The sequence below is a fragment of the Littorina saxatilis genome, unplaced genomic scaffold (assembly GCF_037325665.1).
Source record: "Littorina saxatilis isolate snail1 unplaced genomic scaffold, US_GU_Lsax_2.0 scaffold_638, whole genome shotgun sequence".
NCBI classification, from domain to species: Eukaryota; Metazoa; Mollusca; class Gastropoda; order Littorinimorpha; family Littorinidae; genus Littorina; species Littorina saxatilis.
The window spans coordinates 1-23,950 of NW_027126713.1; the positions used below are offsets into that span (position 1 = coordinate 1).

At 39.5% G+C, this 23,950-nt stretch overlaps 1 protein-coding gene across 1 annotated transcript in view; it reads left to right on the plus strand.

The window, feature by feature from the left end:
* Positions 1–514: 514 nt before the first annotated feature.
* Positions 515–23,950, plus strand: part of LOC138955212 (uncharacterized) — a gene marked incomplete at its 5' end in the record, with an annotated part of 41,733 nt that continues 18,297 nt past the window's right edge. The window contains 8 exons of the mRNA XM_070326866.1: positions 515–712; positions 1,324–1,447; positions 4,744–4,821; positions 5,621–5,704; positions 12,562–12,683; positions 14,205–14,394; positions 15,257–15,381; positions 20,383–20,569. Of these exons, the coding sequence (XP_070182967.1) occupies positions 515–712; positions 1,324–1,447; positions 4,744–4,821; positions 5,621–5,704; positions 12,562–12,683; positions 14,205–14,394; positions 15,257–15,381; positions 20,383–20,569 (1,108 nt within the window). The remainder of the gene's footprint in view (positions 713–1,323; positions 1,448–4,743; positions 4,822–5,620; positions 5,705–12,561; positions 12,684–14,204; positions 14,395–15,256; positions 15,382–20,382; positions 20,570–23,950) is intronic.

Here is a 23,950-nt window from a genome sequence, read left to right on the forward strand (position 1 = left end):
GGTAACACCGGCACGATCAAATTCGTCATCAGCGCTGACATGCTTTCTCGTCAAGACTTTTACGCCCGCGTACGGCGGGCTAATGAGCCTGGTAAGCAAATATATTTAGTTGTAAACACACACACACACACACACACTCACACACACATACACACACACACACACACACACACACACACACACACACACATACACACACAAACATACACCGACTCTCACACACAAGCACGCAGACACATATACAGACCCCGCCCCCCCCCCCCACACACACACACACATATCTACACACGCAAACGTACATCTACACACACACACCACACACACACACACACACACCTAGTCTCTCTCACACACACACACACACACACACACACGTACACACTCACACAAACACGCTAATGCGCGCGCAAACTATACTGAGGTGCACTGCTTAAGCATAACCATCACGTTTGAGTCAGTTTGAAGGAAAGAAACCATCACATATCGTGTGTTTCTTGTTGCCCTGTTATTTCAGCGCTGGACATCATTGTTTGTGACCAGACTGCATCTACCAAGTGCAACATTATCAATCCACGTTATAGGTCCAATGGCATTGTGAATAAAACCTTAACTCTGTGGATTCCAAACATATCACAAGACTTTGAGGACACATATATACTCCATACTCCACCTACCTTCCCTGATGCATGCCACTTGACAGTGGAAAAACGCGGTAAGGATACATGAATAATAATGGCTATTAATTATGATTTATTTTGTATCAAACAGTGTCACTTTTCTGCAATTCTGTCTACATCTGTATGCAACATCTGCTTTTAGCAACAAAAACAAACCCACCTGAACGTACTAATCAACCATTCAGTCACTCGAATGCACTTAAATACATCTCTCACCGTCAGTATTAGCAATGGTACTCTCTGTGTATGGTTTATACAAGTTTGAGTATCTTCCTTCTTTTCTCTCTCTAGAACCACGGGGGTCATTCGAGACACAATCAGCATTAATCGTACTCCCTTTTTATTTCTCGGCCAACTCCTAAAGAACTATTCATGTTTAAGTCTGATCCCAGTAAAATGTAGACGGGTCCTTTCAACTCAGACTCTTCAACAGTTGGCTAGTTTAAATCTTGTTTAAATGTTGTTCTCTTTCAAAAGAATAAACATTATGTCTGTTGAAACGTTCCGGTATCTTCTAAATATGCATGAGAGCATACATCTGCAAACCTTCCATGTAGTTATGTTTGATCTATCTAAGAGCTCAGTAAAAAAACACAGAGCGCGTTATTCTGATTAAGATTCAGACTTTGTGTTATCATGTTACCAGATATACTCAAGGGTTCAGAGAACAACGATGGGGGCACTAGCCGTGCCTTGATTGGTGTCATGGTGTGCGTCATAGTTCTTGCTATTGCAGCAGTCGTGTCTTCTTTCTGCCTTGTGTTAAAAATGTAAGTATCCATTCACGCAGGTAAGTTAACAAGCACGCAAGCAAGCAAATAAGTAAGCACGTACGTAAAAGTGCAAACTGCACAGCGTTTAGCCTGTCGAGCAGTACGTACTATATGATACCCTCCTTCTATGTTCTGAAAATAAACGGTGAATGTGTGTGGATGTATTCGCACCAGAGAAGGCATTCCCGTACACGTTTAAGTTAGCATGAACCGTACACTTTCCCAATAATAGTAATGTTAAGGTACTTTTAGACACTCATCTGTTGCATATTCAAATATTACAGCAGTGAGAAGTATCAGAGCTCTAAAAGCTTGGACGAGTTATCTCTCATTAAAGGAATTTTTTGTGCTTAGATCGTCTGCCATATACGATGACATTTCAAGTGGGGAGAATCTGAATCTGGACGAAGTTGCCAGTACGCGTGCGCGTGACGCCGTAGCTGCAAGTACAGTGACACGTCTCAGCAACACGTACTGCATCTATAATTCTGTAATGATAACTCATAAGCCGGTAGTACGGCCTTTAACAGCAAACTACAAGAAGGCCATTCATCTGCCTTTCTTCCAAAGAAAACAGTCATGTTTTGTATTGCGCGCTTATACATATAGCATGACTTCCCTTCTTTGTCTCTGTTATTCTAGTGAGAAAATATCCAGCGATATTTCTCCGTAGGCCTAAAGTTCGGCCATGACCTAGGCAAAATAACTTGCGCAGCCGCAGAAACAAGAAAAAGGAAATCTTTTATGAAATGATTGGGAGCCACGCACATTTGACCTCTTGATTCCGACCATGAACCCGCTGTTGATAATCTGGAAGGTCGTACCAGAAATGCAGATCTATCTCTGGCCGATTCATAGATTCAACCTACAAACTGCGACCTCATCTGTGATCAGATGGCCAAGCAATGCGTGAAATCTTTTATTCTAAAGCCTTATGGCTCGTTTCGACAAGCATTAAACCACATGCAGTTTATTTCTTCAGAAAATTCCAAACGCATCAATGCCTTCTGTTGGGTTCGGTGTTTTGTACAGAAATGTCTTCCACACGATAGATTCACTGATTTGTCTTACGAAGCCGTCATCAACACGAACACAACGATTGCAGAAGCAAACTCTGTACCTACACGACCGAGACACAAGACTTGTTATTTCACAGCTGCAATGCCAACAGAGAACAAAGACGTTTTGGGTACTCACCCGGCTTCGTCAAGACGGAACCCACCGAACCAACAACAAATGACGTCAGAGTCTCTTTCATTTTGCTGTAACTTTGTCATGACGTCTTTTTATGACAGTATGCGCGACAATTATGTTCGCTTCCGCTTAGACTGGGGAACAAGCAACACGAAAGTAGTAGCTATAAACCCGTGTGTTGAAACAGCTGAAACACTCTTTTGGGTTGCCGTTTCAATGTTAACCAAAAAGTGAAAGAAAATAAAACAATGTTCAGTGACGAAATGACAGTGGATTGAGCATTTATTCCGGTTGATGAAGGTACGATTGAAGCTTCTTTTCACTACGTGTCAGCCAACAAGACTAGATTTGTAGCAGACGACAAACAAAGTATGTGCAGTACCTGTCTTGTGATAACGATTATGTGGTTATAAATTATATGTACGTTGTGAAGACATTTCAACACAAAAGTTAGCGTTGATGGTTCACGGGATATATAAGTTACACCTCTGATTCATCAATAGAATCGAGTGGTATTTCGTCTTGACAGGGTGAATGAATACATTATGTCTTTTCCGGAACTGGACAAAACTGGCCTTGCCAAGACTGACACAAAATATAGTTCTAGAACTTCTGGGCTTGCGTTGGTTATAGTGCCCATGGTGAATTTCCCATGCTTTGTGTCCACATCCCATGACAAATTCTCCTTACTTTGGTCATGCCATATATACTTTACAGCTCCGAATCATCCATGGTACCGCGTGGTATTTTGTCTCGACGGGGTGAAAGAATATAATGACGTCACTCTCGACAGAGCCTCGAGTGACGTCATCATATTCATTGACCCAGTCTCGACAAAATATCACGCAATATATATAGCTATTCTGATGAACACGTGGGGGAATTCGGGGGCTGTGATTGGATGGTCTCTTCCGATCATCAAAGCATAATGCGGCGGAAGTCGGCCATTTTACTCAATATCCAAAAGCATATTGTCGTAAACAAAGACGCATGGTTCCGGTTTCTTCCACGTGTATAAAGTACACGCATACCTCGCCAGGTTTGTTTCTGTGACTAGTCGACAGACGATGCCATTTGCTTTGTGTGTGTTTTTGTTTTTGCTTACTGTACATGACATACATTACGTGTAAAATCCAGTTCTTTAACAATCTTGCAAAGTTCAAGAAGCTGCAATCTGAAACGACCTATCTCTGATTCTAGCAGACGATCTTTCCAATGTTTAACACAAAATCAGCAAACTCGCCTGTCACATAGAACGTCCATTGTATAGTGCAATGTTGAAATGAAGTTACCGGTCTGAAACATTGAGTCGTTTCTTCTGAGACAATCCTTGTTCTCTTATCATCTACAGATTTACCGCAGTCTTCACCACGTGAATCCCCAACAGAAGTCAGACTTTCGAACATACAATATACGTAGGCAAGCATGATACGTCATGACGTCATATGATTCCTAGCATATTGACGTAATGCTAAACATCCGGTTATCTTGAGTTTTCTCCGTAAAACATGTCCGTGGGTTTTTCAATATTCGGTTATTTCCGTGGCTTCATGCGGAAAGGGAACCGTCGTCTGCAATCAACGACATGGACCATTCTGGTACTTGTTGCTGACAAAAACATGATTTTAAAACAGAATTTAATGTCAGAATACTAGCTATATAAACGCTTTTGTGTTTTCATCGTAGCAATAGGGTACGATATTTAGACTCGAACAAGTATAATGCGACTCGTCTTCGACTCGTCGGCATTATACTTGTCTCGTCTAAATATCGGACCCTATTGCTACGCTGAAAACACAATAGCTGGTAATGTTACTTTTTTTCCCTAGTGTTAAAAGGAAGACAAACACCTGCAGTCGAGACTGTCATGCGAGAATGAATCCACATGCTACAACATACAATTACTGAAGAAGAAATGAATTGTGTATTCCAATTGTTGTGAAGTGTAGTCCAACGTAAATACAAACAAGGTGTTTTAATAAAACCAACAAAACGCTTGTGGGAACCAGAACGAAACAGCATTATTTGTTCAGAATAAAGACAAAGACAACATGCAGAGTGCGTATGCGCGTACATTTACGTGCGAATGTATTCCACAGGAGAAAAAAGTACATGCGTACATCTTTACACTCGCCTGGAAAGAGGGATGGAACTGGCGCTGACGAACCACTTTTAAGGTAGAATGTTAACTGGTGTCTGTAGAATGTGTTGTACAAAACTTAAACGTCCGTCAATAAGCTAGTTGTGTGAGTGTGTGTGTGTGTGTGTGTGTGTGTGTGTGTGTGTGTGTGTGTGTGTGTGTGTGTGTGTGTGTGTGTTCATGTGCGCGAGTGTGTGCGTATGTATATGTGTTCGTGTGTGTGTGTGTGTGTGTGTGTGTGTGTGTGTGTGTGTGTGTATGTGTTTGTGTGCGTGTGTGTAGGCTACATGTGTGGGTATGTGAGCGTGTGTTCATGTCCGCGTGTGTGTGTGTGTGTGTGTGTGTGTGCATGTGTGTGCGTGTGTGTGCGCGTGTGTGTGTGTGTGTGTGTGTGTGTGTGTGTGTTCGTGTGTGTATGTGTGTTCGTGTGTGTATGTGTACGTGCGTATGTGTGTGTGTGTGTGTGTGTGTGTGTGTGTGTGTGTGTGTGTGTTTACATTTTGTCAAGTTTTGAGTAAATGTGTTCAGATAGAACAGGTTGCAGTGGTGGTGGTGGTGGTGGTGTGTGGGTGTGTGTGTGTGTGTGTGTGTGTGTGTGTGTATGTGTGAGTGGGTTAAGTGTGTGTGTGTGTATGTGTGCATGTGGTGTGTGTGTGTGTGTGTGTGTGTGTGAGAGTGTGGGAGGGTATGTGTGTGTGTGTGTGTGTGTGTGTGTGTGTGTGTGTGCGTGCGTGCGTGCGTGCCCGTGTGTGAGTGTTGATGCGATACTTGTATTTGTGTTAAATTGTTTTTATGTAGCAACGCCCCCCTCCCCCTCTGCTTTGTTTCAATCACAGTATCCTACCTGACAAGAAGCCTAACAACCAGCCTGAAAACCAGTCTGTACACGACACAGAAGAGAGTTCACCCGAAAAAGAACAGTAAGCTCACCCAAAAAATACAATAATATAAAGATAGATTTACAATGCCGTCTTCTAATCTGTATGTTCCTCCATATCCCACAAAACCCACCCCTCTACTCTCACGTCTGTGAATGTGGCTGCAAGACGTGCAGAAGCTGTTTCGAATATCACATATGTCCCCTGTTAGTCCTGAATTGAAAAACAAAAACCATCCTCGTGCGACGATATAATACATGTTGTTGTCATCATTTTCACGAGTTTTGATTCACAAGCACCTGGGAAATAAATCTCATGTTCCCCGGGGAATAAATCCCCGGTTACCATAGTTGCAGGAAGCCCTATTACATGGACTAGTGGTACCCGTGCTACGCACTTTGTGTGCTGCGCATGCGATGTCATTTTGTTGGTTATGTGCTTGTGAAAATGTTGTTTGCACCCCTCCCCCCCCCCCCCCCCCCCCCCGCACATTATCCCGCATATAATGAATTATATTCTCTTGGTGAAAAATAAAATGTTAACCCTTACACCGGTGCAATTCTGTAACACATGTTACATAGCCACTGGTGAATTAACAGAGAGAAAAATAACAAAAAACAGTCATATAGGTTTTCGCATCAATGGGAGGTAATCGGAACTGACCAAAAAGACTGCGCGACCGCACGCGACTATACAAACAAACAAAATAAAATACAGCAGGTATGACGTTTGCATGAATCCATGATTACGTCTACATGAACAACAGTGATAAAAGTGCGCATCTCTTCCCAGCCGTGCAGCGCTTTGAAAGTTGGAAGCATTACAATTTAAACGGGTAAAAAGCCATCGTGAAGATACGAAAAAAAGTATGACGTCTAAAATACTTAATGATTCAAACGCATAGTATAACATATGTAATTGACAACATTGTCAACAGAAAATATATACATGGTTCACACACACAATCGAGTGCACACATCCATCCATGCTTATTTAAAGTCATGTACACACACACATACATACATGGCATCAAGCAACACACAATTAAATGACACATATGGAATATGGAAAACGTATAATGGACATGAACATGGCAAGTAATTTACACCGTTACCTACTATAAAATTGATGATATATATATATACCACTCACTTGCTATTCGCCTAAAAGCTTGCGGTGTGCTGTGACACATATAAGAAACCAGAAGAAAAAAGGACTTTACTTTGGCGAAAAGAGCATATGCTGCTTATTTTTGTACATAGCTGCTATAACTGTATTTTTTCCGAACACTTACATGTAAAAAACATAGAGATATATCTTACCATTTCACTAAGACAGCCAAAATAACGGTCAAATTAAGGGGAGATCATGATGACGTACATGTCTATGGTTGCACCGGGGGAAAATATTTAGTCGCTGGAACCTATAAGGTATAACACATGTTACATAGCCACTGGTGAATTAACAGAGAGAAAAATAACAAAAAACAGTCATATAGGTTTTCGCATCAATGGGAGGTAATCGGAACTGACCAAAAAGACTGCGCGACCGCACGCGACTATACAAACAAACAAAATAAAATACAGCAGGTATGACGTTTGCATGAATCCATGATTACGTCTACATGAACAACAGTGATAAAAGTGCGCATCTCTTCCCAGCCGTGCAGCGCTTTGAAAGTTGGAAGCATTAAAATTTAAACGGGTAAAAAGCCATCGTGAAGATACGAAAAAAAGTATGACGTCTAAAATACTTAATGATTCAAACGCATAGTATAACATATGTAATTGACAACAGAAAATATATACATGGTTCACACACACAATCGAGTGCACACATCCATCCATGCTTAATTAAAGTCATGTACACAAACACACACATACATGGCATCAAGCAATACACAATTAAATGACACATATGGAATATGGAAAACGTATAACGGACATGAACATGGTAAGTAATTTACACCGTTATCTACTATAAAATTGATGATATATATATACCACTCACTTGCTATTCGCCTAAAAGCTTGCGGTGTGCTGTGACACATATAAGAAACCAGAAGAAAAAAGGACTTTACTTTGGCGAAAAGAGCATATGCTGCTTATTTTTGTACATAGCTGCTATAACTGTATTTTTTCCGAACACTTACATGTAAAAAACATAGAGATATATCTTACCATTTCACTAAGACAGCCAAAATAACGGTCAAATTAAGGGGAGATCATGATGACGTACATGTCTATGGTTGAACCGGGGAAAAATATTTAGTCGCTGGAACCTATAAGGTTATACGGCGACTTATCAGGTGATAATGTTTCGAACTTATCTTTTAAAAATTAAGTAAACAAATCTATGGAATATTTTGGAGTTCCATTAACAGATAAACAGATCTATCTATCTTCTTATTATTTTAGGTTCGTCTGGGGTAGAGAAATAAAACACACAGCTAGGTTCGTCTGAGGTGCGGTCGCGTAGTGTTTAATGTAGTGTTTAGAAGAAGAACCAATCACAGATCTCTTTCGCCGCGATGTCAAAGTTCAGGTCAAAGTTCACTGTTGTCTTCTCAAATTTGCGAGACAAACCTCTTCAAACTTTGTTCGTGGACAAAATTGGAAGTCGGGACCTAGCGGAATCGATTTCCTGGGTCACGTTGGCATAGCAACCGAAGGAGAAGGCACAAATCCGCGCGGTTTGGTGACAGGAATCGAAAAACCACCGAAAATCCTACCAGTATTATATAGTAGATAATCAAAAGCAAACCCAATAGAAACGCTCGAGGATTCTTCGGCTCTTTTCATTGGCGTTTCCCCAGACCTAAACAGACGACACTGCTTCGCCAAGTTCCAAATACGAACTGGCAAACTGGCAAATGTAAACAAACAAAAATATTTCATGAAAGGTCATACATTCCTCAAAAACAAATGAAACCTAGCGATATGTTTTGTCTTCTTACAGAGTCATGGAGTGCGTGTATCTGTGTTTTGATACACAGACGTTCGGAGAAACACGAACGTCAAGTTCAAGTAAAACGACCCCTGACACGCACATTTTGACCCGTGCACAAGACGTTGTATCGATAAACGAAGCACAAACAAGAAACACTAATAAAAGCAAAGAAAATAGCAGCAAGATATGCAAACATCTAACAAAGCCGAGCAAGCAGAATGACAGGTCTAATGAAAAACAAAGAGGTACTGAGTCGGAAACAAGATCGCGATTCTTTCCTTCGCTGCACGACGCAAATCTTCTGTGACCTTTGACCAAACGTAGCTTCCACATTCGATCACTCAGCTTAATATTTACAACAGAAAGCCGAGGGGGTGGAATACCGAGATGAACCTACAGAACTGTGCATCCTCAAACCTGACATATTCATCCCAACATTTAATGAACTCAAAAACACAGACAGTTGCTTTCACACGCCAGCTTTGATTGCCAGTGGTTATCAAACCGGGACTCGTGTGGTTATCAGCACGGACCCCGTGTTTCAAAGCATGGCTCCCTGGGTTGACTGTGCACTTATTTTCTCACTACCAAAATGATGACAAAAACGATGTTTGGTGGTTTGTTGACAGACCAGCTTTTTTTGTCGGTCCTCGGGGGGCATATCGACTTTTGTTTCATATTTATTGACCAAGGCCGAAGGCCTTGGTCAATAAATATGAAACAAAAGACGATATGCTCCCCCTCGGACCGACAAAAAAGCTGGTCTGTCAACAACCCATCAAACATCTTATAATGTTCGTACCAGGCTACGGTGATATTGTGGTCGTTTTACAATCAACGCCTTTTTAGTTGCAAACACAAGAACAGCTCTTTTTCTATGCGTTAGATAGTTCGGGTGACGGTGATCTATGTTTGTACAGTTTGAAAATGACCAAGTGGCTTTTTTTTTTTTTTCCGTAAGATGTTTGGTTATAAAATCAAAAATAACAGACCAGAAACCCGAACACACTATTCGTGTCACGTAGGTCACCTAATCTGATTTGTAGCCTTGCTAACTGACTGAGTATTAGGTCAGCTTAGTTCTGTTACGTGACACGATCGCCGTTCGTCAGTGTCATATTGTCAACTATTCAAAAGAAACACAACCTGTGCATCTTGTGAACTCCTGCTGACTATCAACATGGGTCATTGCAATGCTACTAACATGTTTGCACCGGTACTTGAAGTCCAAGTTCCTTAATACCTATTTTAAAGACTTAAAACAGACATATCATAACTGTCGGTACTCTCTGAATGATTTAAGAGTCTCACATCTACAATTTAAGTGCAATGTGCATCTAATACATATTTATGTACCACCCTGTTTTAATGTTTTGTTATATTTGTTTCTTGAAAATAAATAGTTAATAAACATTGTTCTCGCACAGTACTGAAAGCCTCAGAAAGTAGCTAATTAGCTACCAAACAAACCAAGTTGTAGCGCCCCCATTTGTATGTATCACTGTCCTTGTTATTTCTACACTAACCGTCATACAACAAGTAGGCGGCTAGATACAATTAAGTGCAGATCCTTGTGATGAGGCCGTTTATTGTAAAACCAGTGATATGACTGCAAAGACCATCTAATCTCCAACCTTATTCAGCAGACAGATTGGTTTTTCATAAGGTATAGTGTCTGTACAGTGGAACCTGCAATACAGGCACCACCAAAATCAAATTCGCAAAAGCAAGGTCGCTGCGTTAAAGTCGACGACACATCAGAAAGGCTAAAACACAACGATTTCATTGGACAGATGAATCACATTTGTATCCAAAACAGTCTGTGTTATTCCTCGATCATGCCTAACAACGACGTTATGTTATGATGCACGGTGCAGGTGTCATGCCTCTCAGAAGCCTTTAATTGTGGGGTTTTTAAGTCGTTTTAGCGAGTAATACAAAAGGTTAATTTAAGTCACCACGTGGCACATTGCCTTCAAATTGGTGTTGATTCGTGGAAACCTATGTCGTAAACTACACACGAAACTCTTAAGTCATTTCATGTATTATCAAAGCTGTTATGCGACATGCCAGAACGAGTTTTGAAACTCTCGGTAGATTTGTACAGACTTGATGAACACATCAAAATGTTGTGTTCTTCAAGAATAATAACTAGTCCGCCTTCTATTTAAATGTCATGCGCATCCTTGATTAGACAATGGTAATATGCGGATTTAAACGCGAGAGTAATCTTGGAGAAGTAGGCTTGACAGAGCATTTCATTCGCTTGTGACTTCCCAGTAAGCGGCCGAACATTCCGTCAAGCTACGTTCTTGTTACTAAGTATGTGTCTGTGCACTTAAAAGACCATTGTGTTGAAATATTTGTGACTGTAACGTATTGTTTTGTCAATAACAAACGTTCCAACAACTTGCCTTTCTTGGTTTTTTTGTATTCTATTCTGTCGTGGCTAAATAGTCTTTTATAATATTCCCTTTCATATCCAAGTGCAGGAAAACGCTACTTTTTATTTTTTTTAAAGATCTAAAGACCTTATATAAAGTGTTGTGCATTTGCTGCAAATGTATCGTACATAATAATAGGAAATCTAAATGAACGTTGATCTATTCCTCATCTCTTGGTGCCGTGAAAACAAGCCCTTCGTAAACACAGCGTGCCGGCTCTTGTTTTTTTTTTCAAACAATTTTATTCAAATAAATAACTACAAATAACAATATCTCATACAATGAATTAAATACAACTTATCGAGTACAACAAGCTAAATTTTTTAACGTTTTGTTCTTCGAACACTCACACAAAAATGCTTCTTATCTGTAACTGCCTATCAAAAATAATGTCCAACGGTAAAAACGATTTTTTTATATATATATACTAACGCACATCTTTCCGATTAAGATAATGTGGTTCAATTTATACATAGTTGCCTTTTTCACCATTACAAAATGCATACCAAATAAAACATCACTAACTTTCAAAACAATCTTAATTTCTAAAGTACAAAAAATAAATTCTTCAATAAACTTCCAGAATTTGTATACAACCGGGCATTCAAAAAAGAAGTGTTCAATGAAATCAGTTACATCACAACAGTAATTACATTTATTAGTTTCCGTTACTTTCATTTTACACAGGAGAATGTTGGTCGGATAAATGTTGTGCATAATTTTCCAGTGTAAAACTCTTAATCTAGTCTCTTGTGTTGACTGATAGGCAACTATCCAAGATCGTTCATCAATTTCTACATTAAACTTTCTCTTCCAAAATCCTCCGGAACATGGCACATCTGTTTTCATATTAATAATCTCTTTCCTATAATTATTCTCTGGCACTTAATTAACACATGTTTGCCGTTAAACAGTGGTAAGGTAATACAAACACCATCAGTCATATTTACAACATTTTCCCTCATAAATAATGACACAGCAGCTTTTACAACATTATATTCAAGAATTCGGTTTGGCGAATATCCAATCAAATCACATATATATTGATATGATGATATGTCTCCCTAACGTACAATGTCAGTTAATACCAATACACCTCGTTGTATCCAACTTTCAAAAAATAAAACTTTGCCACTATACGTTATGCATGCATTATTCCATAATAAAATCGGCCCGATTGTCCCACGATCGTAGTGGTTATTATCCAGCCAATATTTTAATACTGCTTTCCAAAAGTGTGATTTCACTAGGTCTAACCCTTTAAATCTTGCACTGTTTACATTCGATAAGAAACATTCAAAATGCTTTCCAAAACGCAAATACATCATCTTTGGAGTGAAACTCCAATTATCATTTTCATTTGATGTAGTCAGTTGTGAAACCCATTGTAATAAGAAATTTGCATTTGCCTAATATCGATCTTTTTTTTTTAAATGTTAAAAAAATAAAAAATAAAATAAAAATAAAAAAGTGCCGGCTCTTGTAGTATTTCTTTCCCATTTTCAGGTGGTACTATGGAATGATACAGAGAGAAGAGGAAAAATCGCTGTTTGAATACAGGCGAAATGGCCATGGTTCCTTCCTAATTCGGCAACGCATCACGAATCCAGCACATTTCACATTAGCAGGTAATTGTTGATCACTATGTGACTTTTCAATGGTACGTTTTATATAAAGGGGTACGAATAAACAACTGAACTTTATTGTACAAGACGTCAACTTTGCCAGGCCATAAAAGTTTACTCAGATTTACTCATTTCTGGGATATTACCAACCACAAATAGCAAATGAAGTAATTAAAGCTGTGGACCAAGCTCTGCAAAGTCATTACACCTTTCAGGTCGCTATAATGTTATGTGACGTGATATTTAGGCTTTTCAATAGCAGACAACGGTGCAGTTGCTTAAGACACGCGTTCGAGCTAACATGGGCAACCCAATGCCAAACTCAGGTGACATGAGCAAGGCGGTCTGACGCGAAGAATAAGCAGCTTCTTTCAAATTCGATGCAAAATATGGATAATATAATGCACATTTCCAGGTGTGTCTGCCAAGCACAAAAGAACTGATCAGTCTTAATCGCATTGTCGGCGTTCTGTGTCTACCAGAAGCAACCAAAGAACAACAACAGATTAACAATAACAGAGACACTAGTTTGTAATGCAACAAAATCAATTAATTAGTATACTTATTTAAAACTTGGTATATGGGACATATATTTAGGTTTGTTCATCATTTTCTTTGATATTTATGTTCACCCATCGTCATGTGTTGTTTGTGCATTAAGATAAACATAAACATGTATACGCTTCATGCTCTCTCTCTCTCTCTCTCTCTCTCTCTCTCTCTCTCTCTCTCTCTCTCTCTCTCTCTCTCTCTCTCTCTCTCTCTCTCTCTCTCTCTCTCTCTCTCTCTCTCTCTCTCTTTCTCTCTGTGTGTAACCTTAGCGTCGTGTGCAGGAACACTACTACACATTCAAAAAGTACTGACCCTGGAAAGGTCCCATTTTGTTGTTTATCCTCCTGTTTCTTAGGAACATCTCGCCAGGCGGCATGAAATGAAGACGAAATATGAAACTCCTACACAACGGAGAAATAACATATTTCAATGAAAGGCTCTTTTGATGTAAGCGATTCTTCCTCTGAGTACCATGGAATTGTCTGTGAAGGGCGGACACATTCTGTTGGAAGTATCAGCAGCTACTCTGAATTGTTGCAGGAACAACATCGAAATTTGAAATTAGAGCGCAGCTAAAAACATGTTTGATCGTTTGGACATTATAAATAGAAATTTGATTGAGCCAAAGTGTGAAATAACTCTGCTTAGGCAATGCCTCATCATAGAATGGCATATCTCACAACACAATTCTCACCTTGAAAACCTTAGCGCCCTGCGCACGAGAGCAATCACACATTCAAACAGTGCTAGATCTAAACAAATTCCATTTTGTGTTGGTAGTGCCGACTGCTACTCAGGCCGGTAGTATAGTCCAATGAAAAAATGGCTTTGGGTGTATCATAACAGATGAAGTTCAACTCTCTAACTCAACTCGTTAACCTTGCAGAGAACATACTATTCAATGTCATAAACACAACTTTTTTTTATAATTTCCATATCTAGTCATGTTGTTTTTGTTCTATTCTGTTTCAGTTAAATTCGAAGGCGACATACAACGATTCGTGATTGTTCCTGAAGAAAATGGTTTCAGATGCATTGAAACAGATGGACATTTCAACACTCTGCCTCAGCTTGTGAAGTTTTACAGTGAAACTAATATACAAGTGGGAGAAACGGTCTGGGGCAAGCTGTCCAAACCAGTTGAAAGGGAGCTGAAGGCCGAGTAATGTCAAATGTCACACATTGTTTTGTTCTTTCTGTATACACTCTGCACAAACATATTGCGACTTTGTTTGTACTCAAACTCAAACCTTCATTTCGATGACATTTCATTCAAACGTATATGTCATTAACGGTATTTAACTTGGCTAATCGGCACATTTTTTGAATCAAATATTCCTAATGCAGGGATCGTGTGACCACCGCTCAAAAAGTCAAACCGACAAAACCGGAAGGTAGCAATAACACATTGAGAAAAATTAAGAATATATACAAATCGGAAACTTTTACATACACAGAGACAGTCAAATAAGAACTGGTTTTGGCTTGATATGTCTTGTGTTGTGCCATTCCTACTGTTATATATGTCGATCGTATGAACGTTCAAAACCCAAAAGGTTTCTGTCTCAATGTTGAGTGGTACCCCAACAAAAAGCACTGTATTTCAGCAAGGACTCAGTGGATTGCTTTCAAACGTTTAGGATCTTATACTTACATTCGAGAAGCACATTCTGATAATTAAAGGTTTTTGTTCAGATGGTATGCAGTTGTATATACAGAGTTTTAAACAACGTCACAGGAATGCAGACTTGTATAAAACAAATATATTACAAACACATACACGCAACCATACACACACACATACACACACACACACACACACACACACACACACACACACATACACACACACACACACACACACACACACACACACACACACACACACACACACACACACACACACACACACACACACACACGCAGATTCAGTTCCAACAGAAACAGCGGTCAAAAATAAGACTAAAAACACAAATGTGTTTCCCAGCTGTTCATACTTTACTGTGTTTACTTTCCCTGATCAGGTGGTACTTTGGAGATGTTACTGATACCGAGGAGGCCAGGCTGCTAGAATCTGGAAAGGGGCAAGAAACAGGATTGTTCCTTGTCAAGGATGGCCCGCATGGTTTGCATGACTTCATTTTATCGGGTAATTTTCAAACAAAGATTACACCTTATTTGCATATCAGAATTATAATTCCATATAAACAATCATGGTGATTAATGTGTCTAACGCCTTCTTCGTTTGAAACGCTTATAGTCCAGGCATCTTAGCCACTTTAGTGAAGGGAACGTTGAAGTGACAATGACTAGGTTTAAAATGTCCCTTATCAGAAAGTTCAACCTCAGTCCTTTGATGTTTATTAAACACATTTTGATATAAAGTTGGCGCTTCATATGGAAAAGTGGCTTTGAAATTGACCCTAATCCTTCTTTGGGCTCTGTAAATGTCGTTTGGGGCTATGGTTGTAAAACGGTATCTACTGGTCACCCCAATGTATAAACTGAAAACTTTTTCTGCACCAGAACACGCAGAAAGGATTGTATCTGCCTGATGTCTGATGCTTTTCAAAATCCCCAACCACTAACACCTTCAAAACGGACATTAACTGACACTGTTGTTTTTCCCTATATAATCCTTACTATTTTTCCGAGACGTCGTCCTGTTGTGTATTTAGCTTGCCACAACCTCATACATGGTCCTAAAAGTTAAAGTTGAAGAAAATACTAAAGATAAATGAACAAGCTGACGCAGTGTCATTCGCACCGTGAATCCCCCCATGGGAACATACTAAAGTCTGGTTCCAAATAGGCTCAATTTCCTTCTATTTCTTTGTATTTCTGCCTCGTAGGGGTAGGGGTGTTCAAACCAAAGGCACCTTTAAACCAAAATTCAAATCACACATCTTACAATACTAAGACACTCAGCAGTGAAAGGGTGTCTGCTGGTAAAATATTCCAAACAATCCTAAAAGTACTTCACTACTAAACGTGCTTTTAAAAAGAGCCGTTATTTTTCCCTCTATAATCAGTATTGTGTTTTCTGCGAACATGTAGTCTATTTAGATGGTTGTCATGTGCACATGAGTTGCTAAAGCGTTTTCAGTTGGGCATATGTCGAAAAGCAAAGAATTAGCCCTTTGAAAACCATCAGAACTGTCACACAAAAATAACATTTACCTATCTCACCAACTGACCAAACATAGGGCTTTTCCTTATGTATTATGTATTGTCGTGTTTTTTGTAGCATACTTGTGAAAACAGCCACCACTGTTGTAAATGATACTTTAAAGAGCATTATTTCATGTTTACAGTTGAAGGACAACCTGGACTGCCGTATATTACAGCTGTTTTACAATCAGCCAAAATTTTCTTAACAAACGTATGTTAAGAACAACTCCCATAGTGAAATTGAAGGAAAACAAAGTGAAAATCCCCCTGCCATAGAGGAGCTAAAAAATCAACAATAAACGACTGCATGGATAGCTTGATGCACGAATGCATTGCGGACATGTTTGTCTCCAACCAAGAGAAAGTTCCAAAAAATCCCTTTTGTGCTTCTTATTATACAGTGACGTCAAAGACAGCCTTTTCTGCTGTTCATACATTCAGGGGTTATGGTTACACTAAACGACGTAGTTGTAGCCATACTGCCATCCAGATTTATTGTTTCCTTGCGAGCAGTCACAGGGTGTTTGTGCTGTCTGCCAACCGTTAGATGACCCCGCCCAAGTCTGTTAAGGGACCGTTTGACCGTTATAGAACGCGTCTTTTTGATTTTTTGGCACAGTTGGAAACGGTTGATTTTTATCCCTACCATTGTTTCCAAACATTATATAGGAATGTTTTGTGAACAACGGATAATAGCCGCTACTCGCATGTGTAGCAAAAGTGGGCGTACATACTCACCCTGGTCGTCCAGCCGTTGTCCGTTGCCCGTCTTTATCTGTCTGTACTGAACATTACCTTTGGATTTTTCTCGAACGCTATGAAGTGAAGAAACACCAAATGTTGCAAAATGTTGTATGACCCCAAGAGCTCAAAAAAGATACTTGAGAACCTTGACCTTACCTTAAGGTCAAGGTCACAGGGAGAATGAATGTGGTCTAAAAACTGCACAATTTCACATTGTGCCAGTTTTCTGGAAAACAAATTAAAAACAGCGGGCTTAGTTTTGTATGGTATACAAGAAAAAGAAAGCCTTATCTTCTGATACCATTTTGGTTGACCTCGCTTCAATGTCAAGGTCAGAGGAGCCCTTCAAAGTTGAATTGTAGACATATTTTGATGTGAGCTTGCCCCTTTAACTTTACTATGGACGATATCTCTTACAAACTTAAACACTGAGTGGGGCGTTTGTTAGAATTTCATAGTGAGCCACATCTGGTCACATATCGTTAGGGTCAAGGTCACATTAACCCCTATGAAAAATGTGACCAAGCCGGGTAAAGAAATCCATGTGTCTTGGTAAAAAATCTTAACAAAGCAAAGCCCATGCGACTCTCATGCTTGACCTTTGTCTTAAAGTGACCTTGACCTTCAGGTGACCTTGAAGGTGAAGGTCTAACAACTGAAGCTGGCAAGGACATTGTACACTATTAGAACTGGTTTACAGATTTTTCCTACCAAATTACACATGACCTTTGGCCAAGGTCAAGATCATCAAAGGTCACACATCACAAGGCTATCAATTCAAGACATAGGAAGCATAAACATACTTATTGGCACTTTCTACAAAGAGACATTGTCACTTTTAGTGATTCAATTGCCCGTTTCAGTCACATTTCATAAGGGGCAAAGTGACCTTGACCTTGATGATATGTGACTAAATGTGGCTCAATATCAGTATATAACATGTGCCCCACACAATTATGAAGTTTGAAAGATTTTTTTCATAGTTCAGGGTCAAGGTCACTTCAAAACATGTATACAATTCAACTTTGAAGGACTCCTGTGACCTTGACATTGAAGCGAGGTCAACCAAAATGGTATCAGAAGATAAGGCTTTCTTTTTCTTGTATACCATACAAAACTAAGCCCGCTGTTTTTAATTTGTTTTCCAGAAAACTGGCACAATGTGAAATTGTGCAGTTTTTAGACCACATTCATTCTCCCTGTGACCTTGACCTTAAGGTAAGGTCAAGGTTCTCAAGTATCTTTTTTGAGCTCTTGGGGTCATACAACATTTTGCAACATTTGGTGTTTCTTCACTTCATAGCGTTCGAGAAAAATCCAAAGGTAATGATTTGTACAGACAGATGAAGACGGGCAACGGACAACGGCTGTACGACCAGGGTGAGTATGTACGCTCACTTTTGCTACACATGCGAGTAGCGGCTATTATCCGTTGTTCACAAAACATTCCTATATAATGTTTGGAAACAATGGTAGGGATACAAATCAACCGTTTCCAAATGTGCTAAAAAATCAAAAAGACGCGTTCTATAACGGTCAAACGGTCCCTTAACAGACTTGGGCGGGGTCGTCTGACGGTTGGCAGACAGCACAAACACCCTGTGACTGCTCGCAAGGAAAAAATAAATCTGGATGGCAGTATGGCTACAACTACGTCGTTTAGTGTAACCATAACCCCTGAATGTATGAACAGCAGAAAAGGCTGTCTTTGACGTCACTGTATAATAAGAAGCACAAAAGGGATTTTTTGGAACTTTCTCTTGGTTGGAGACAAACATGTCCGCAATGCATTCGTGCATCAAGCTATCCATGCAGTCGTTTATTGTTGATTCTTTAGCTCCTCTATGGCAGGGGGGTTTTCACTTTGTTTTCCTTCAATTTCACTATGGGAGTTGTTCTTAACATACGTTTGTTAAGAAAATTTTGGCTGATTGTAAAACAGCTGTAATATACGGCAGTCCAGGTTGTCCTTCAACTGTAAAAATGAAATAATGCTCTTTAAAGTATCATTTACAACAGTGGTGGCTGTTTTCACAAGTATGCTACAAAAAACACGACAATACATAATACATAAGGAAAAGCCCTATGTTTGGTCAGTTGGTGAGATAGGTAAATGTTATTTTTGTGTGACAGTTCTGATGGTTTTCAAAGGGCTAATTCTTTGCTTTTCGACATATGCCCAACTGAAAACGCTTTAGCAACTCATGTGCACATGACAACCATCTAAATAGACTACATGTTCGCAGAAAACACAATACTGATTATAGAGGGAAAAATAACGGCTCTTTTTAAAAGCACGTTTAGTAGTGAAGTACTTTTAGGATTGTTTGGAATTTTTTACCAGCAGACACCCTTTCACTGCTGAGTGTCTTAGTATTGTAAGATGTGTGATTTGAATTTTGGTTTAAAGGTGCCTTTGGTTTGAACACCCCTACCCCTACGAGGCAGAAATACAAAGAAATAGAAGGAAATTGAGCCTATTTGGAACCAGACTTTAGTATGTTCCCATGGGGGGATTCACGGTGCGAATGACACTGCGTCAGCTTGTTCATTTATCTTTAGTATTTTCTTCAACTTTAACTTTTAGGACCATGTATGAGGTTGTGGCAAGCTAAATACACAACAGGACGACGTCTCGGAAAAATAGTAAGGATTATATAGGGAAAAACAACAGTGTCAGTTAATGTCCGTTTTGAAGGTGTTAGTGGTTGGGGATTTTGAAAAGCATCAGACATCAGGCAGATACAATCCTTTCTGCGTGTTCTGGTGCAGAAAGAGTTTTCAGTTTATACATTGGGGTGACCAGTAGATACCGTTTTACAACCATAGCCCCAAACGACATTTACAGAGCCCAAAGAAGGATTAGGGTCAATTTCAAAGCCACTTTTCCATATGAAGCGCCAACTTTATATGAAAATGTGTTTAATAAACATCAAAGGACTGAGGTTGAACTTTCTGATAAGGGACATTTTAAACCTAGTCATTGTCACTTCAACGTTGTTCTCTAATATGCTTGGACTATTAATTGTTGTCGTGGGGTAGATGTATTGCAAGCACAGTACAATATATTATACGCACCCGAGACTTAAACTAAAAAGTAACCACCAAACCCCTACTTTGCGTCCGGCACTTCTCAAAGGCCAGCCTTCTCACTGAAATATTGAATGCATATACAAATAGTCTGTGCCATGCAGATATATGCATCTTCAATCCCGCTTTACATATTCTGTTCCAGTAAACGTTGATGGAATTGTAAAGCGTTTCCCGATCATCCAACAAAACAACAAATTCAAGCTGATTGACAATGGGGACACCTTCCAAACCCTATTTGAACTTGTGGAAAGCTACCTAGAACAGGGTACTGCTACAGATGACAACCTGTTTAAACTCAGACAACCTGCAAAAAAAGGACCCACAGAAAAGTAAGTATTTCGAAATTATTTTAAGCATTGCATGGCTTTTTCAACTGTACACACCCTAAACTGGAGGAGGCAATAACTCAAACTTAACTTAATGATAGATAATTGATAAATAATTGCCCTTTGAGTCAGTTCTTGTTTATCATTGTTATCAGAAAAAACAAAGAGACTTCAAGACTCAAATACATGATAGATTGATTCAGGCAATATATCATTTAAACAGTGAAGAAGGAGGTTTCTGGAACGTGTGTATATTTGTAATAGTAAACAAGTCACGTAAAGCAATATGAACACATTCAGCAAATCCCTTGGCCTAAATGACATTGAGCACACTGCGTCATTCTATGCCAAGACCAGTAGGTTCAGAACTGAACAAATCCCATCGAACGGCACATGCACGCGCCTATGTGATTAGCTATGTGCATAACTTTGTATGTGTTTGTGTAGGATGAAGTCACGAGCTTGTATTGTCAGCTTACATTTGTGTTATGCACATGCAGATATTTGTTTTAATATAGATAATATATACAATGCACGTTTTTACAGGATGAGCTACAACGATTGCATTGCACTTGTTGTAATAGGTAGGTTGTACACACCCATTGGACACCCTTGTTTTTATATAACAAGAAAGGCTTTCAATAACGACAACAGTATGAAGGAACATGTCAATTCAAATCAATTCATTCTTCTCTAAAAGGTACAAGTTAACAATAATTGTCAGTAAGTACTGTTGTCATCATTTTCACGAGTTTTTATTCACAAGCACCTGGGAAATAAATCTCATGTTCCTCAGGCAATAAATCCCTGGTTACCATAGTTGCAGGAAGCAGGTTATACATGTATAATCAAAAGCAAACCCAATAGAAACGCTCGGGGATTCTTCGGCTCTTTTCATTGGTGTTTCCCCAGACCTAAACAGACGACACGACACTGCTTTGCAAAGTTCCAAAAACGAACTGGCAAACTGGCAAAAGTATATTCATCACAAACAAATGAAACCTAGCGATATGTTTTGTCTTCTTACAGAGTCATGGAGTGCGTGTATCTGTGTTTCGATACACAGACGTTCGGAGAAACACGAACGTCAAGTTCAAGTAAAACGACCCCTGACACACACATGCACAGACGTTGTATCGATAAACGAGGCACAAATAAGAAACAATAATAAAAGCAAAGAAAATAGCAACAAGATAATTATGCAAACATATAACAAAGCCGAGCAAGCAGAATGACAGGTCTAATGAAAAACAAAGAGGTACTGAGTCGGAAACAAGATCGCGATTCTTTCCTTCGCTGCACGACGCAAATCTTCTGTGACCTTTGACCAAACGTAGCTTCCACATTCGATCACTCAGCTTAATATTTACAACAGAAAGCCGAGGGGGTGGAATACCGAGGTGAACCTACAGAACTGTGCATCCTCAAACCTGACATATTCATCCCAACATTTAATGAACTCAAAAACACAGAAAGTTGCTTTCACACGCCAGCTTTGATTGCCAATGGTTATCAAACCGGAACTCGTGTGGTTATCACCACGGAACCCGTGTTTCAAAGCATGGCTCCCTGGGTTGATTGTGCACTTATTTTCTCACTTCCAAAATGATGACAAAAACGATGTTTGGTGGTTTGTTGACAAGACCAGGTTTTTTGTCGGACCTCGGGGGGCATATCGACTTTTGTTTTATATTTATTGACCGCGGCCTTGGTCAATAAATATGAAACAAAAGACGATATGCTCCCCCTCGGACCGACAAAAAAAGCTGGTCTGTCAACAACCCATCAAACATCTTATAGTGTCACATGACTGATGTGAACCAGTTGTTTGTCTAATGGCGATGCGCTTAAAACTGTTAGCGCATTCTTGGAGTGCGCTAACTTTTCCACACAGCGTATTCTTCCGCCCTTTGCCTAAGCGAGACTGTAATCTCATCCTCAGAATTAATTACTGACATGTAGCTTATATTCTCCACAATACCAAATGACCATAAATTTCCTGCGGCTCAATTAAAGCAGAAGTGGTTTTTTCTGACAGATTGCATGAGCCTGTGCCACAGTGAAGCCCACTGATCTAAAAATAGAAGCCGCTGTGTCTCATCTCATTTTCGACTTGCATAGATTCTTCTCGTAATGCACGTTAGTGGCATGTAGCTTATTATCCACATTACCAAATGATGAGTTAGTATACAATTCCCAGCAGCTAACAGAAAACACAAGTGTCATTCCGATAACGTACCAGCTAGACAAGCATTTGGAAGTCGACTGACTCGATCGACTCTGTCATACGTAGCAGACTACACTGAAATACGACTGCATCAGTTCAGTAAATGAATGGTTTCGGAATTATTATTTCAAGGCAACAACAATCGGAATCGAAAACGTGTAGGGTTCAGAACGTTCTTACCATGTATAAGATTTATTACCAACCTGCCTCATGCATGCAGACTCAGTGCAACGTGACGAGCAATTTATGTTTTTGAAATGAGACTGCAGTGGTTCGATTGCCTTAGCCTAGCAGACGACATAAACCCCGCTCAGCAAATTAACATGAAGGGAAAATGTGAACGAAAAAACAATGGGGATATAATACGTGTAGGGTTCAGATCATTCTTACCGTCCATATTTAGTACAAGGCTCCCCGATGAGTGTAGATATAACACGAGAAACATACCACATTTATTTTGAAAATGAGCTAACCATCGACGTCCATTCAAGGGGCGCCACTCTGCACAGTCAATCCGTCGAAGCGAGCGGAAGGTTTCGAATCACACATAACTAGGAGCACATGCAGTTCTTTCTCCGAGTTCAAATGAGGTCTCTATGAAAGATAATCACTTTTTAACTTAACGCTACACTGGAATTTACCAACAGAAATGAAAATGCGTGTGACGAAAGCACGATACACTTGAGACAGCCCACACAAAAGTAGATCTTACACTACCTGACCACACAGTTATGCCTATTCAAATGCGGGTAGCAAAATGTGCATTTTGAATCTTCTTTTTTCTCTGGCGGTCCTGACAATATCGTTATTGAAACAATCCCAGTGCACTAAGGGATTTATAGAGCAAATCTCAAAAATAGTTATTGAACTCAGATAGCGCTTCGTTCAATAATGAATTTTCTCGATTTGCTCTATAAATCCCTTAGTGCACTGGGATGTCTCAATAACTTAAATAATAACACATTGCAGAAATAAACATTCAAGAATTGAAAACATAACATAAGAGAATGCCACTGTTGTGAGAGGTCATACCCACATTTAAGTTTATGTTTCTCCGCTTTTGCACAGGACCTAGGTGTATGATATATATGGAAAAAGCAATTACAATGAGCACAACGGTGCAACTTTTACATGCGAGAAGTAAGCCAAATCAATGA